The following is an 18,219-nucleotide window of genomic DNA, read 5'->3' on the forward strand; positions in this document are numbered from 1 at the left end:
CAGTTTTATTGAAATGTAAGATTATAATTTGCCAAGGAAACTGAACCCTAAATTCTCCAAAGAGACCCTAAAAGAAATATATACACATAGAACAAAGGTCAGCAAATGAACATTCTTTATTATTCTGGGACTTTGGCCCCAAACTTAAAATTACCAAAAAAGATATGCATTCCTTTCTTAAGAGTAGGGGAGGAATCGAGATTTATATCAAACATGAAATAAATACCTGGAACATATTACTGAGTGGAAGAAAAAAATACAAAACAGGATAGTATCATTTATGTACAAATGTAAGGCTGTACATGCAAAGAAGTATCTAGAAGAAGCAACAGTGGTCATTTCTAAATAGCCTAAATTTTCATTCTCTTTTGTAATTTTCAGTATTGTCTATATTGTTTGAAATAGTTACAGGAAATGTATATCACTTCTACAAAAATAGAAACAAAAAGTAAAGTCATAGAGCACATTTTTAATCGATCCCACTTAAAAGGAGGTCAAAAAACTAATACTGGTAAAGTTGCAGTGAAACAAAGACCTGCATATTCTGCTTATGGAATGTACATGAGTGCGGTCTTTTTGGAAAGCACTTGACAAGGGATATCAAAAGTGGTCATATCCTTAAACCTAGCAATCAGTGGGATGCCTGGTTGGCTCAGTGGTTGAGCATCTATCTGCCTTCAGCTCAGGACATGATCCTGGAGTCCCGGGATAGAGTCCCACATCAGGCTCCCTGCATGGAGCCTGCTTCTCCCTCTGCCTGTGTCTCTGCCTCTCTCTCTCTCTGTCTCTCTCATGAATAAATAAAATAAAATAATAAAATAAAATAAAACCTCTAGCAATCTGCTTCTGAGAAATGGTCATAAAAATACAATTAACCTGCAGAAAAATGCTTTATGTAGGAAGTCGATAAATACTAAATGCAAAAACCAAAAATATCTTCAGGCCTACTAATATGCAAACAATACCAAAATTATGGTACAGTAAAACACTAACAAAGCTATACTGTAAGGAGAAAATTTTATTAGATAAAAAGGAAAAGAGGATATAAACTTTATCTCAGTAAGGTTTTGAGCAAGAGATGTACAGGGAATAAGAAGGAAATATACCATGGGGATCCTTGGGTGGCTCAGCAGTTTAGCGTCGGCCTTCGGCCCAGCGCAGGGTCCTGGGGTCCTGGGGTTGAGTCCCACATTGGGTTCCCTGCGTGGAGCCTGCTTCTCCCTCTGCTGTGTTTCTGCCTCTCTCTCTCTCTCTCTCTCTCTCATAAATAAAGTCTTAAAAAAAAAAAAAGGAAATATACCAGAGTGAATAGTAACTCTCAGTTACAAGATTGAAGATAATTTTGTATCTTTTTCCTTATAACAAGCTAATACTACTTTTAAAAACTAGAGTGGAAGTGGGGCAGTAAAATCTTATCAATAGAACTATTCTCAGGAATGGTTTTACATTGATATTTTAAAATTTAAATTCAGTTAATGAACATATAATGTATCAATTGGTTTCAAAGCTGGAGGTCAGTGATTCCTCAGTCTTATATAATATCCATAGTTCATTACATCATGTGTCCTCCTTAATGTCCATCACCCAGTTACCCCATCCCTCTTACCCTGCAGCAACCCTGTTATCTATGATTTAAAATTTCTTATGGTTTGTTTACCTCTTTCATTTCATCTTTATTTTTTCCTCTCTTTCCCTATGATCTTCTGTTTCTTAAATTCCACATATGAGTAAGATCATATGATAATTGTCTTTCTCTGATTGACTCATTTCACTTAGCATAATATCTTCTAGTTCCATCTACATCATTGCAAATGGCAAGATTTCATTTTTTGATGGCTGAGTAGTATTCCATTGTGTGTTTGTGTGTGTGTGTGTGTGTGTGTGTGTGTGTATATATATATACAGACACACATACATACCACATCTTTATCCATTCATCTGTTGATGGACATTTGGGCTTTTTCAGGAATTTTTTAAAATATTTCATTTATTCATGAGAGAAACAGAGAGAGAGAGAGGCAGAGACATAGGCAGAGGAAGAAGCAGGCTCCATGCAGGGAGCCCGATGTGGGACTCCATCCTGGGGCTCCGGGATCATGCCCTGAGCTAAAGGCAGACGCTTAACCCTTGAACCACCCAGGCATCCCTCAGGAAGGATTTTAGAAAGAGATTTGAAACAATTAAAATCAAAGTCTCTAGATGTTGAAACAGTATAGCATTATGATTAACATCCTGGGCACTTGAATTTGTTTTTTAATACATTTTTTTAAAGATTTTATTTATTCATGCCAGACACAGAGAGGGAGGAGAGAGAGAGAGGCAGAGACACAGGCAGAGGGAGAAGCAGGCTTATGCAGGGAGCCCGACGCAGGACTCGATCCCAGGTCTCCAGGATCACACCCTGGGCTGAAGGCAGCGCTAAACCACTGGGCCACCGGGGATGCCCTGGGTACTTGAATTTGGAATTAAATCCTGGCTCCCTTACTAGTGGTGTGACTCTGAAGACATTAAATAAAATCACCTGTAAAATGGGTATCATAACAGTATCTATTTCATATAGGATATTAAAGAATTCAATGAGGGATGCCTGGGTGGCTCAGTTGGGTAAGCCTCTGCTTTTGGCTCAAGTCTGTCCTGGGATCAAGCCCCATGCTGGGCTTCCCACTCAGGGGGAAGTCAGTTTCTCCCTCTGCCTCTACCTCCTCCTGTTCATACTCTCTCTCTGTCTCTATCTCTCAAATAAATAAATATTTTTTTAAAAAAATAAAAGAATTAAATGAGATAATGGCTTTAAAGGGTTGACATCATGCCAGTACAAAGTAAATATCCCGAATTTAGCTTTTACCGTTGTTATAATTTATTCAGGGTGGTTCTCTGGAATTAATATCTAACACATCTATTTCTTTAGAAAGTTAGCCCTTATCAGCTGTCCTCTGAAAACAAAACAGAAAAGATCTCTCTAACCCTTAGTATTTGTTTTCTAAAACGAGGATGGGAAAATTGTTTAACAGACTGCCCTTATACCACTTCATTTGTTAGTTATTTGGTTATTTCTCACCTCCATTTTAATGTCACAAAAAAGACAGTTGGACCTCCAGATTCCTTTAAAGGAAGGAGGAATTTTTTTAAAAAGGTAAGTCTGAATTTCACAGTGTCAGAGTTCTTAAAATTATCTTTTGTGTCATTGGTTGTGTCAAATAGCTTTTGGTACAGAGGAAGTACTTGGTAGCTTACTAATTTCCCCGTTAGCTACAAGGATGTATTATGGAATTCAAAGCTCTAAGTTATAAGAGCAAGAAAGGAAGTTCTGAAGTCAAGAAAGTGGAGGTAGCTGTTGTTACTATCTGCTTCTACAATACCATATTGTATTTGGGCATTTTTGTAGTATTTTGGATTAAAATAGGCAGTGTCTCATTTCCTTATTTAACATTCTTTTAACATTTAACTGGGGTATTTGACAAGAACTTGCTTTTACTCTTCCAGCCTCATCTCACTATAGCACTTGGCCTGTTTAGATATTTCTGTGAAGGAAAGCTCATCTCATGTTCCAGGAGAAGAAAATGCTAATAAATGACCTTCAAATGGTCTATTTGATATTGGGTTTTAAATTATGATACAAGAATGACTAGGATCTGAGAAGAAAAAAAATCGGGGACTAATCTGAGCAAATGTTCTATTTTCTAGTATTGTTTGAGAAAAATATCTTGAGAGTAAGCAAATACTATACTCACTGGAGTGCTGCTGGGATTTAGGCAGTTAGAATATGATAAAATCCTCTCTAATACAATTTTCTTAAATCTATTTTAAAATTTCTTTAATTCATGAGGTGCTGCAATTCCTGGAAATCACTGTAGGTTGTTGACCTTCTCCTAATCTGGTACATTGTATCAAAGAGTTCTGTTATATCTTTCCATCTGGTTCAGCAAAGGGCTGCCTTACATTTGGCCCCCATTGCATATGTACATTTTTAGCCTAAGTTTTGGTATTTAGATTTGTTCAGAGAATTACAGTCCTAGACTACACATAGCATTTTAAAGGTAAGAAAATTAACCCCATGAAGGTAGTGACTGACTTGTAAAGTTGTCTGGTGGTTAAAGTAATACTAGAACCTTCTCTTTATCTTGTGTTCTTGCTACCTTGGAGGCTACTGCTCTTGGTGGGGGGATGGTTCATAAGTATTTATAAAGCTAAATAGATAAGATTTTAATGTTTATGGGCATGAATTATTACACCAAATTTTCATATTTCAAATAATATGTTTGTGTTGACTCAGACAAAAATAAAATTGTTGCCCCTGCAATTTAGAAGGTATTTTAAATCACAGTTCTATTGATTAAATAGTATCTTGTGGTTTGCTCATGTGGTTTGCTTTGAAATAATATTGAAGGTAAGATGTATGGATGTTCACAACATAGCAAGTTTATTTGGTTTTATTATAGGTTTCAGAATTTTAATTTCTGGAAAATGCTCCATTAATTTCTATTGTTGGCCTTTAATCTTGTATAATTGTCTCTTTCCATAATTAAAATAGAAAGAGACAGTGTAGTTGAGGGTAGAGGGAACTATGCCACTAATAACTAGATGATTTAAAATAAGTCAGCCTTTTTGCTGTATTTTTTTAACTACTACCTTTGGATCGGTTGATGAACAGCTTGTATAAAATGATAATATATGAGCTTATCTCTTACTTGATTAAGCCAAAATACAGAATTTAATTGTGACTTTGAGGAAGTTTTCTTTTTAAATCAGTTCTTAGGCATTTCTGTTGTCTTACGAAATTCGTAAGTTTGAATAGTATGATTTAATTTATCATGCTTTTAATTTTCGTTAAAAGTCAAGGTACAAAAAAAAAGTCAAGGTACAGAAGGTAAAGGTACACATTAAGGAATCTAGAAGTTACTATTGTTCTTTGACCAATAGTAACCTTCGTATCAATTTTCCACGTATACTGCTACTTTCCAGTGGTACTGATCCCCTCTAGTGGCCAAAAGATTGTGCGTTTTTTTGTTGTTGTTAGAGGTTTCTTTTTTTTGGTTTTAAACAAAAGGAATATTATAATAAAGATGTGGTCTCATTGCAGTATTTAAAAGCAGTAAACTACAGCCCGGGTGGCTCAGCGGTTTAGCACTGCCTTCAGCCCAGGGCCTGATCCTGGAGTCTCGGGATTGAGTCCCACGTCGGGCTCCCTGCATGGAGCTTGCTTCTCCCTCTGCCTGTGTGTCTCTGCCTCTCTCTCTGTGTCTCTCATGAATAAAGAAACAAAATCTTAAAAAAAAAAAAAAAAAAGAGCCTATTCTACATAGGACGTGTACAGTTAAATGAGCAAAAAAAGAGCATCCTATGTTTATGCAAACATGTTCAGGAATATGATTTACAAACACGCAAATTGGGAAAAGATATTTTTACAAAGCATTCTATTAGGATGTTTAAGCAGATATATTGAAATGGAAAAAATATTCCTGCAGTAACTATTTGGAATTACTAATTTTAGATGTAATTTTGTGTTTTCAAAATATTATGTTTTAGTAATTAGAGGTTTTAAGTAAGCTCAGCTTCTTTTTCTTGTGGAACAGTGAGTGGGATTAAGAAAAATCCAGCATACCTTTGAAACATTAGTCCCAAAATCATACCAATGAGATTTTGAAAGTGTGTTATAAATTTAAGATTTTATTTATTCATTCATTCATTCATTCATGAGAGAGACAGAGAGAGAGGCAGAGACACAGGCAGAGGGAGAAGCAGGCCCCACGCAGGAAGTCTGATGCAGGACTCCATCCAGGACTCCAGAACCACACCCTGGGCTGAAGGCAGGCGCCAAACCGCTGAGCAACCCAGGGATCCCACATGTTATAAGTTTTAAGAACATTTAACACAATATCATTTGTGACAATAAAGTAATTTTTTCACATTTCCATCCTGCTTCCCTCACCCCATTTTACTTTCAAAAAAGCTATCTTACAAATTCAGGATGAATATTGTTGCCTTCAAAGTAAACATCTTGTAAAGCCAAAGGAGATGTTGGGAACACTACCCTTTTCAGGATAGTTTTATAACTTTTCTTTTAGAAATATTTTTAGCATCTATGACCAGATGTTTTTAAAATATTAATATCTTTTATGATAGATTAGATTTTTTTTAGAGAAATCAGAAACTAAATCATGCCCGTGTCATGTGAACACAAAAGGAAATCAAGCTTAATTATACAGCTTGAAGATACTCCTTTAAAGTAATGAGAGTGTTCTTTTATTTTTATTCTGTGACTCCCAAAAATGATTTGATCCATTTTGTGACTGTCATAAAATTACTCTAAATGTTGTGGTAATACCATCAGGAATATTTTATGCAATGTCAGTACTACTGGCACAATAATAGACATTTCCAGAATGACTAGATTTTTAGCAGTGAGGATTCATCTGTGAATATATGTATATTTGTTACGCATTTATTTGTATTTAAAGTTATCTTAGTGCATTGACTGAAATAGAGTGAGAAATGAGTCTCCATTATTTAGATTGCATAACAGCACAATTGCGTATAGTTTATTTCTTTTTCCTTGGAATGATTTTTATACTTCATAATGGAATTTATTTAAGTGAAACTTTATTAGAGGTAGAAATACAATTACACTAAAATATCAGCCTTCACATACATTTATTATTTATTTTTTTTAAATGTACAACACTATCAATATTGCTATAGTGGAGTCTTTGTTCTCTTAGCTGTGAGGAAATGTTACTTGTTTTGAAATAGTGGAACATGAAAAAAATAGACGAGATAAGTATGTTATGGTGAAGAAACCTTTAGAAAAACTTTGTTGTATTTCTGTTCTGTTCTAAGATCTTGAAAGAAAAGATCTTTAAAAAATAAGCAGTTTTTGCTACCTCTAAGACTCATTGATTAAAAGTAACTAGATGGAGAGGGTATTTATATGCATTTAAGTTTTAAATTGTTTGGTTTTGAATATTTTGCAAATAGATATCCAAAATCTATTTTTAATACCATAAAATTTTTATTGTAAATCATAGTATGTTTTTGTATTTAAATAAAGTCAATTCAGATTAATTTCTTTTTAGAAATGAATGACCATATGTGTCAGATAAGTGACTTAAGTACCTTATGTTTTTCGCCTGTTACAGATAAATTCTTATTTTTAATTCCAGTCTTCAATATTTAATCTACTGAGAAAGTTTACCAAACCAATATGGTTAAAGTGTAGAAGCACTACACTTAGAAAGTTAGTGTTACTGTCAAGAGAGAGAAGAAACTACAGCCATTTTAGGTGAAGAATCTTAGTAGCTTAAGGACATTATTTTAAAAATCTGATTTTTTTGTGAAATATATGATTGTTGTAATTAGAATTCTCTTTTGTTGGGGTTCTGTTATATTGAAATAAGCTTATCTTTTTAAAATTTTATTGAGGTACAGCTTATATTCTTAAAATGGATCCATTTTAATTGGACAGTTGAGTTTAGACAACTGTAATCTGTACCCCCAAATTTTCTTGTACCTCTTTGTAACCACTGCCCCCAGGCCTACTTTCTTTTGTCACAGATTAGTTTTATCTTCTAAAAAAAGTCAATTTTTTGAGGTATAGTTTACATAAAGTGCGTGCTTTATTTACCCTTCCATTAATTTTTCCTGGTACAAAAATACTTTGCTTCATCACTGCTTTGCTTTGAGATGTGGATGTGGAATGGTGTAGGGTAAGGTAAGTCTTGGAGAAGAACTTTGATTCCATACAGTCTTAAGTTTATATATAATTTGTTAGTAAATTGATACTTAAAAACATCTTGCAGTGTCTTTCTTAGAGTATTTCATATAAACAAGCAGTATTGAAGTATGACAATTTCACTTTGAATGTTTGGCAACTGGTATATACTAGAAGTGTGAATTTTAAGAGACTGCTGGTTTTCATGTGAATAAATTTCTAGTCTTTTTGCCAAAGATATTTACTTCTTTTCCATAAGCTATTGTGTACTTTTTCAGTTGTGGATCCCTGTTCCCCTTTCTCATTTTTTCTTCCTCCTTTGAATAAAGTGATACTGACCTGGAAAAATGTTTTGAATTGGTATTAAGATCTTTTTACATAAAAATGGCAGCACATTTTATTTATTAATTAAACCAGTATGAAAATTTAATGTTCTTAAACCTAAAAGAACATTTTTCAATTAGAATGATGTCTTGGGCTGGTGAATGGATAAAGATGTGTGTGTGTGTGTGTGTGTGTGTGTGTGTGTGTGTACTCAGCCATCAAAAAGAATAAAATCTTGCCATTTGCAGTGATAGGGATGGAGCTAGAGTGTATTATGCTAAATGAAATAAGAGAAAGACATACCGTATGATTTCACTCATGTGGAATTTAAGAAACAAAACAAGTGAACATATAAGGGGGGGAGAAAAAAAAGAGAGGGAAACAAACCATCAGACTCTTAACAATAGAAAACAAACTGAGGGTTGATGGAGAGAGGTGAGTCAGGGATAGGAAGGCAGTTGTTATGATGAGCACTGGGTGTCCTATGTGAGTAATGAATCACTAAGTTCTATTCCTGAAACCAATTTTCACTATATGTTAACTAACTAGAATTTAAAAATTTGAAAAGTGAAAAAAAAAAAAAAAAAGAATGATATCTGGGTAAACCAATAGCTGTATAGGAAATGTAATGGATTTTCAGGAGCCAAACACAGAGGATGTAAGATGTTAGCAGAGATAGTTCTTAAAATACAATGTACTTAATTTTAATGATTCCTAGTCTTAATCTTGAAAGATAATCTAAAAAAGTTCCAATTGTTGCCACCAAGTGTGATACCAATGTCAGATATTATTTTACCTCTTATATTTAGTGACTACAACTGAATTTATTCATAGTTCTTTTTAAAAGTAATAGGAGAAAATAAGCTGAGATCGAAAATACTTGAGTGTCTCAGGTACTTGGAAGTTATTTTTTTCAAATATTCAGTTCTTTTGTCTATATCATAGTACTGCTTTTGTCTTAAGGGTGGGCTATAAAATGTCAACCCCAAGTATTATTTACAGTGTGGAGTCTAACTCTATCCCAATATCCAGGAGTTCAATTAGTTATCTTCCATACTGTGATTACTTAACAGACTGACAAAATTGAAAACTTTGTTTTTTAAAAAAAAATTTTAAGGAATTTATTTATATGAGAGAGAGCCACATGTACAAGTCAGGAGGGGCAGAGGGAGAGAGACAAGCAGATTCAGACAATTTGGGGATCAAGGATCAGGGATCAATCCTAGGACCCTGAGATCATGGCGTGAGCTGAAGTCAGACACTTAACTGATTGAGCCATGCAGGTACCCCAAAATTGGAAACTTTTTTTCTGCAATGAACTGTTGAAGTGAATACAGAAATTTTAAAAAGATATAGTCGTCTTCTAGAAGAACCATCTGAGGTCTTAATTACAGGATGTAAACTATAATAGTTGAGTGGTAAATGCCATAATCATGATATAGAATGGTTGAGAATACAAAAACAAACTGCCTGGTGTGAAAAGAAAGGCTTCACTGAGACGGTTCTATTTAAGCTGTGTTAGGATAAGTGATTAACCTATAAAGAAGTAATACTGAATGTTTTCTTATTATTTTTTTAGCCTTGTTCTGTCCATTTTTTTAACTTATGGTAAAATATACAGTTTGTCACTTTAGCCATGTTTAAGTGTACAGTTCTGTGACATGAAGTACATTCATGTTGAACATCATCATCCATCTCCAGAACTTTTTCATCTTCTGCAACAAAAATCCTGTGCCTGTTAAATTCCATCTCATTTCTCCCTCCCTCTAATCCCTGGTAACCACTCTTCTACTTTGTCCTTGTGAATTTGCCTATACTAGGTAGTTTTTTGGTTGTGAAACACTCTCAGCCCAGTAGCTTAATATGTGGTTGTTATTCAGTGAAAAAAAAAAATTTTTTTTTATTCAGTGAATTTTTGAAGTAAATGGCAATTAGGAACGGAAAGGCATTACTTATGTCAGTAGATTGCTTATATTTCTTGAATGGACTCAGACTGCTAATTATTGTTATTAATAATCCTATTGATTTGTAGGAAACCTTTTGCTTTTTTCTAGTTTTATTGATACATAATTGACATAAAATTGTATTAAAGTATATAAAATAGTGATTTGATATTGTGTATATTGTGAAATGATTGTAAGTTTAGTTAACATCTATCACCTCATATAGACAACTTTTTTTTTTATTGTGATGATTAAGTACTTTTTGCTTAATTTTTTTTTTCACCTAGTTTGCTTTCCTTTTTAGACTGAATCTGGATATGGATCTGAATCCAGCTTGCGTCGACACGGCTCTATGGTGTCACTGGTGTCTGGAGCAAGTGGCTATTCTGCAACATCCACCTCTTCATTCAAGGTTTGTGGTTGTGTATGCTTTAAGGCATAATCAAGTTTAGTAATGAGTATTGTGAAAAGAAATTATTTGATAGTTTGTGAAGAAATTTTCTATGATGTAATTTATTTGATACTATTATAGAGTAGTTTTTAAGGGGCAGAATCAAGACTCTTACAAATATAAAATGAACACATCAAATTTTATTCATTAATGAGAGAAGATGTAAAGAAAAATTGATTCAAAGGAGAATAATATAATTTAAGGAATATTGAAATGATTTTGCTAATATATGCAAAGCTGGTCAGTATTCAGAAAATAGTAACCAAGTGTGTCCACTGGACAAAGATCATTTGTACCTCTGTAAACCGAAATCATTTACGTTGCTCTCAGTTTTCTCCTACTTAAAGGATATAAAGTAACTCCAATGCAGCAATATCAACATTTCCATATGATGAAACAACACCGTCTCTTAAGGGTTCTGTACTGTAGATGACAGTATTCCTTTGAAAGGGCACCCAGTAACATATTTGCCCAAAGTCTTCTACAGTTTTTCCTCACAGAGTTTAATTTGAAAGTATTAAATGTTATATTAGCAAATTATCAGACTTAATGCTTTCTTATTTCCTTCAGGCTTATCACTGTCAAGCCACTAATTAGTCGTGTTCGAGTCTCTTCCTGAGTTTTGTTTTTTTTATTCCTGAGTATTAAATTGAACCTGACAGTTGTGGCTACCCGCATGACTTCAGTAATAAGGTGATGAAATATCATAGGAGTATATAAATTCTAGTTTTATTAACTTGGACTACATCCCCTCCCCCCTTTGTGTGTTTTGCAGAAAGGCCACAGTTTACGTGAAAAATTGGCGGAAATGGAAACCTTTAGGGATATCCTATGTAGACAAGTTGATACTTTACAGAAGTACTTTGATGCCTGTGCTGATGCTGTCTCCAAGGATGAACTTCAAAGGGATAAAGGTTAATTAGGCTATTACCACTATTTTTACTTGGAGAATGAATGGATTTAAAGCCCCTTGATCTTAAAAAGGGTAATATCTTTAAGTGATAAAGGTTAATTATAGTCACTTTTGCTAAAAACTCCCAATGTAACAGATTTCAGTGTCCATATAACTCATACACTTTAATAATACATTCTAAGTAATCTGATCCCCCATCCCAGATATGACTGACAATTTTTAAATGATTTTTAAACTCTTTATTCCATTAAAGAATATATCCATCATCTTGGTAAACTTGGGGCATTTCACATGATCATGTTTAATAAATTTACCCCATGGGGCATCTGGCTCAGTCAGTAGAGCATGCAACTCTGAGTTTAAGCCCCATGTTGGACCTAGAGCTTACTTTAAAAAAAAGAAAGAAAGAAATTTACCCCATCATGTGTCTTAGAAGCATGTGTATGTTAAATCCTCCAAATCTGAAATCATTCGATCTCTTTATTCCTCTGTCTTCCTTCTCTTCTTCTCCTTTTCTTTTTCTCTTCACTTCTTTCTCTCCCCATCCCTTCCTCTGGCTTTTTTCTCACAGAAGAAGAAACCAATAATGGAGCTACTAGAGATTTAAAAATAATAGTGAATTTTTTTATTTAAGAGAGATGATCTTCATTTAACTTACTCATAATGTGAGTTTTTAAGTTATTCTCTTTGTTACTGCTAAAGATATTACTGATGTTAACATCTGTTCTTCAGTTTTTCTTTTATTTGCTATGAACACAGAAATGAACTGTTCATAGCAGTATTACTAGCTAGCACTAAATTCATTCTTAGTATAATAACTAGGTTATTTGATGTGATTTCATTTCTTGGTTTTGTTAAATGTGTTTAATCTGAGCTCAGATTCTTTTTGACTTCTTATTTTCCCTCCTGCCTTTTTTTGGATTGAAATTATTTTAAAAATAAATTTTTTATGTCCTTTGTTGGCTTTTTTAGTAATAACTGTTATTTCAGTGGTTACCTTAGGGTTTATAGTATGTTCATTTAACTTACCACAGTCTACCTTTAGGTATCATACCACTTCCAGCATAGTTTAAGAACCTTACAATTATGTATTTTAATTTCTCCCCACTACTGAGGTAAGAGTCTTCAAAGTTTTCTAACCAGTACCCTGTGAATTACAAGGTTTTCCAGTGTTGTGGAAACAGGTACTTTTCCCTGTACCATGTAGGTTTTGGATACTGTCCCTGGAGTTTTTTTCATGTGATTCTTTCCCTGACCTCTGTCATTTCCTCACTTGTATGTGGTAACAGTACTTTATTGAATTCTTAAAGAAACCTTCTACTAATCTCTGGAATTCTGTCTCTGTACAGGATTCTCCTTTGCAGTCCTCTGCCTTGTGAACCCTGGTTACCTTTGTCTTTCTATACTGTCAGCTATTCCTCACCTTAGAGAGTTGGTCAGACTCCTTTTGGTTTCCTCCTTACTGGACCACTTCGAAACTCTCAATCATAGGACTCATGTTATTTGTTTTCTGACTCTCAGGAATCACTGTTCTTTGTTGCCTACTGTCCAGTGTTTTGAAAACCATTGTATATGGTTTTTCCAGTTTTTTAGTTTCATGCTAAAGGGTAGTCTATTTATTACACTTTGGTCAGAAACAGAAGCCCATATTCCTCTTAAGGTACTTAATTTTGTCTAAGTTAAGTAGCCTTGAAGTTCTTTATATTTGATAGACTTTAAGTTTTAGGTTCTTTAACATTTGATATTTATTTCTCCAAAAATAAAGACAGTTGAATTTCTTTCTCCCTCATTAAGAAAAATGTATGTATTCCTTTTTAATCAAACACTACAAATCATCTTTCATTTGCAGATAGCCTTTTAAACAAAAGCAGGGTATATAATGGAATTGATTTCTTCATTTTTAAACGATCATATCAATGGTATATATAACATGTCAAGGACAAAGTGATAGTGGAAGGATTAGAAGTTGGGATGCAATGATAACCAGGTTGTATAGAAGTTTTGAAAAATAATTTTAAACAATTTGCAGTTCAATAGCAACAGTAGTAGACCAAGGTATTAGTTTGCTAGGGCTGGTATCACCAAGTAGTACAGATTAGGGGGCTTAAACAACAGAAATTTATTTTCTCACAGTTCTGGAGGCTAGAAGTCTGAGATGAATTGTTACCAACGTTGGCTTCTGAGGGCCACGAGGGAAGGATCTGGTTTAGGTCTCTCTCTCCTCAGCTTATATATGGCTGTCTTTTCCCTTTGTGTTCATATCATCTTCCATCTGAAAGTGCTTGTGTTTAAATTTCCTTCTCTTCCAAGGGCACTGGTCGTATTGGATTAGGACCCACCTCATTTTAATTTGATTATTATTTTAACAGGCAGAGTCACATTCGGAGGTATGGAAGGTTAGGATTTAAACATATGAGTGTTGTAGCAACACAATTCAACCCATAACAACTGATATCCCTATAAATGCTATTTTAGGAAATATTGATGTGTTTAAGAGTACATGTTGGGTAAAAGTGAAATAAGGACATGGACCATAATTTCCTACTTTGTAGGAATTATTCCTCCGATTGTAAATCAGAGTTGAACCGAATGAGTCTAAGGATCTTTCAGTAAATTATCAATATTAAGTCTATGACAGTAGTTGATTATAGGTAGTGAATTAATCTACTTTCGTCTCTTTGGCCTTCATTCTAACTTTGTAAGTGATTAATCCACTACTTTTGCTCTATATTTACCTTTTCAGTGAGATTTATTCTTTTATATTTTTTTGTAAATAGTACTTACAGACTTCCTTAATCTACAGACGTCCCTTTAACATTGTCCTATAACGCTGATTTAGTGGTGATGAACTCCTTTAGCAAAAAAGCTTTTGCGTATGTGGAAAACTCAATCTCCTTCAGTTCTGAATAATAAATTTGGTGGGTACAGTGTTCTTGTTTTGAAGTCTTTTTCATGACTTAAGGAATTTTAAGAATCAGTGTTCTTTTTTAAGTGTGTCATTAAAATGATAGTAGCAAATTCCCATTTTATTTTAGGTGTTCAGTGTTTTTACATAAAATGCTTTATCAGAGTTGTTAGTAAGGGACTTTTCAGCCCAAACTCTTCCTCCGCAATTCCCACATATACTTCAGTAGGATTTAATTAACCCTTAAAGTCTTAGTTAGATATATTAGGTTTCCAGGAGTAGAAGACATTATATCTAACCTAAACATACTGTTTAATTTTAAAAGAAGGTATGTATCATATTAATGGAAGTTTCTATTAATCTCGTTCTTTATTACTGTTAGTTTAATAACTTGAAGTAGACTACCTAACATTTTTCTACATCTGTTTTCTCAGCTGTAAAGTGGATACTATATCCAGCACGTATGACTGTGAGAATTGAGAGTATATACATTAGCACTGTGCCTAACAGCCATACTTTAGTAAATAATAGCTGCTGTTTTTAATGTGGTTCATTTGGATTATTACAAGGATAAGGAAAACAGGAATGATTGAGTTGGGGGACTTGTATTAGGCAAATCATGTCAGACATCCCTTAAAGGTGCCTCAGGGATGGGTAAGGAGTGCTTGGTTGGAAGGGGAAGGGGAAGGCCACTCTTAGCCAGAGCAGCTCTTGTTTTCATCAGTTTTATATATTAAGTGTTGGGCTAGCAAAAGAAAACTGAAAATCCCTGTTTGTTGGTACTGGGCTATTAGATGGTTAGAGATACAAAGCCCAAAGTAAATATGAATGGGATAAGTGAGGTACAAACCTTTCAGTAATATTTAAGAACAGTTCAGGGTAGTTACTGAGTCAAGATCAGGATCTTGTCTGATGGTGATAAATACTGATTTAAAAGTAGAGCAGTATGCTATGTTAATGAATTTCTTAGAATTGACCGTATTTGCAAATGATTGATAAGAAGATGAAGATCCATAGAATCTGGGAATCTGATGAATCCTGGGACTTAGGTGTCTGCAGAGGCTTCAGTATGAATACTGAAATCTATAGAAGTGATGAACATAGAAAAGAAAATGTTAGTCATATATAGATATTACTTAGCTGAGTAGAAATGAATAGTAGATTTAGTAGATAATAGCAGCTGATGATTTGAAAAAGTTGTTATAGATGAGTAGCCAAATGTTTAAGTGGTGAAAAAATGAAATAGCCTAGTAACAAAAAAAATGGCAACACAGAACAAAAGTATTTTCTGTGGTGATTACTACCCTTTAGGGGAGAGTTAAGGAACAGGAGTGGGTTTTACATCCATTGGAGAGAGAGAGATGGAGAGAGAGAGAGCAAGCTAAAGTAGATCAAATATTTATTTGATGTAGAGATATAGGCAAGAAGTAAGATATTAATTTAGAATGAAGACTTCTTATGTAGAAAGGGAATGCCTTAAAAAAGAATCCATTAAAAAGTGTGATAGTAGAGAATAGGTTGGAAGGCTGAGGTTTATAAATTTGCATTAAGAGTGGAATACATAATACAGATGATTAAAGTATGTTAGGCAGTACAAAAAGGAATAGTACATAGAACAAAAAGGTATTCAGAAGGAGATTATCGGGGATTCTGTTTTTTTCTGGAATTGCGTAAGTTTTAAAGGGATATCCAAGCACAGACACATTAGGATGAATGAAAACTGATATCACATCTGTAAGTCATTCTGTTTTCCCTACATATCCAGAAATAGTAAATTTAAGAACTCACAGAGGCAAGTTAAGGTATCTTCTCCATGTAAGTTAATCTTTTACATTTTTGCTCAGCCTTTGCAGGCCTTTGGTAGAATTATGAAATCGCCTCAAGCTAGGTAGGAAGGGGATAGGAAGACTAAAGGACAAAAAAAATTCATATCTCAGTCCTGTCCCTTACACAAATGAGAATGGGTATAGTTTTTTTTTTTTATAATAATGTATTTAAAGACATTCCACAGCATGTTTATTGAGCATACCTTGACAACCACTGAAAATACAAAGATAAGATCTTGTACTCGCAGAATCTAAAATATATTGACTCATTCGAACATAAGAATAAACTGGTTAGGGATGCCTAGGTGGCTCTCTGGTTGAGTGTCTGCTTTCTGCTCAGGTCGTGAGCCCAGGGTCCTGGGATCGAGTTCCACATCGAACTCCCCACAGGAGCCTGCTTCTCCCTCTGCCTGTGTCTCTGCCTCTCTCTCTGTGGCTCTCATGAATAAGTAAATAAAATTAGAAAACAAAAATAATTAACTGGTTAATTCCTATTTCCTTTCATCCTGATACCCTTAAATATGTTTTATTTAGTGGTAGAAGATGATGAAGACGATTTTCCTACAACACGTTCTGATGGAGACTTCTTGCATAACACTAATGGCAATAAGGAAAAGTGTAAGTAGTACATTTTGTTCCTCTCAGCTAGATAAAGTGTTCTTTCTAAAATTATATAATAACTAAGTGTGTAACAAGAATAATTATCTAATTGAGTAATTTTTTAAAAGCAGTGTAATTACCGGAAAGTGAAAAGTTCCTCCTAGGAAAAGACATGTAAGTGGAATATACATTCTGACATTAAATAATAATAGCCACTCATTACCTAACAAAGACTCATTCTAAATTCTAGACATTGTCCTACTTATTTCAGCAGTATTTGTTAAAATCAGTTTCTCGTACTGCAAGTTTATTTCTTGGGGGATGCATTATAATGGAGTTTGAATGTTTGAGTATATTTCTCTCTGTTTAACATTCTTTCCTGTCTCCACTCAATAAGCTGGTGTTGAAAAGTATGTAATCAGTATTATTAAAGGAAAATTATTAAAAATATCTCTGATTTCATGGTGCAGTTGTTTACAGAGCTAGGAACAAGGTGGTCTGTTTCATATACCCATTTATTGTTACTCTCTGTATAATGGCTAACTTATTAGATGGAATTCTGAATTGTTCATTAGAAGCCTGTGATTTGTGACAACATGGATGAACCTCCAGGGTCTTACAGTAAGAGAAACCAAAGACAGATACTGCATGGTATCTCTTACACGAGGAATCTTAAACAAACAAAACCAGAAATCTGTGATTCATAGTCAGTATTCTTCTTTTGGCATATCCTAAGAAAAAACTAGGTTTGTTTAAAAAAAAAAAAAAATTTTTTTTTTTGGTAAAAATTTTTTTAATTACAAAAATAAAACTTGGTGAAAAAATGAGTTAATTGTGCTTATTTTTGCTAAAGTTATGAAGAATGTGAAATATAATTTATACTTTGGCATATTTTCAAAATAACTTTCAAACTGTTGTCTGCATGGCATTAATTTTCTATTTCAGAGATCACAGTGGACTATTGCATTATTGATACTAAAATCTGTGCTTCTCTCTGCCCACTTTATCCTTCTTTCCCTCTTCCTGTTTATTTTCATCATGACTCTTTTCTTCCTTATGACCTGCCCCCTCTCAGACTTGCAAAATACTAACTTACTACAAAGTTGTCCTTACAAGTTGGGACTGAAATGTTGAATTTTATTGAGTAATCTAAATTTACCTTTGTGAAATTAGAGTATTATTTTGGGAAGATTCTTTCAAGTTACATTTTAAATTCACAATGTATAATCTGTTTTCATAGGAAAAAGATTTTGGTTGGTATTGGAAAAATTAATGAAAAAATTATAAGACTTGCACATCAAAACTTCTATTCTGGTCAGTTCCCCCACCTGCATTCCCCAGAATAGAAAGGAAACTTATTTTAAACTTATTTTTAATTTAATAAAATTAAACTTATTTTAATTTCTTATTTTCAACTAGAAATTGAACTGGAGAGTTCTAGATTCAGGAATACATGGCATAGCAAAAGATAGATGTATTGGCCTATCTGTAAAGTGATTTTGTGGAAATTTACATACTGATGGTTGAAATTTCACAGCCTCATTGTTCT

The 18,219-nt window shown here is 33.8% G+C and overlaps 1 protein-coding gene and 1 long non-coding RNA gene across 5 annotated transcripts in view; one reads left to right on the plus strand and one right to left on the minus strand.

Moving 5' to 3' along the window:
• Positions 1-18,219, plus strand: part of CERT1 (ceramide transporter 1) — a 105,146-nt gene that overhangs the window by 43,310 nt on the left and 43,617 nt on the right. For all 4 annotated transcript variants that reach the window (XM_072794877.1, XM_072794844.1, XM_072794866.1 and 1 more), the window contains exons 4-6: positions 10,280-10,387; positions 11,202-11,340; positions 16,605-16,688. In XM_072794877.1, the coding sequence (XP_072650978.1) occupies positions 10,280-10,387; positions 11,202-11,340; positions 16,605-16,688 (331 nt within the window). The remainder of the gene's footprint in view (positions 1-10,279; positions 10,388-11,201; positions 11,341-16,604; positions 16,689-18,219) is intronic.
• On the minus strand, positions 11,606-16,862 carry LOC140615156 (uncharacterized). Its single transcript, XR_012015856.1, has 3 exons — positions 16,811-16,862; positions 15,095-15,327; positions 11,606-11,934 (listed from the first exon to the last, which is right to left on the minus strand). It is a non-coding gene; the product is annotated as an uncharacterized lncRNA (long non-coding RNA).

The sequence above is a fragment of the Canis lupus genome, chromosome 2, assembly GCF_048164855.1.
Source record: "Canis lupus baileyi chromosome 2, mCanLup2.hap1, whole genome shotgun sequence".
In the NCBI taxonomy this organism is placed as follows: Eukaryota; Metazoa; Chordata; class Mammalia; order Carnivora; family Canidae; genus Canis; species Canis lupus.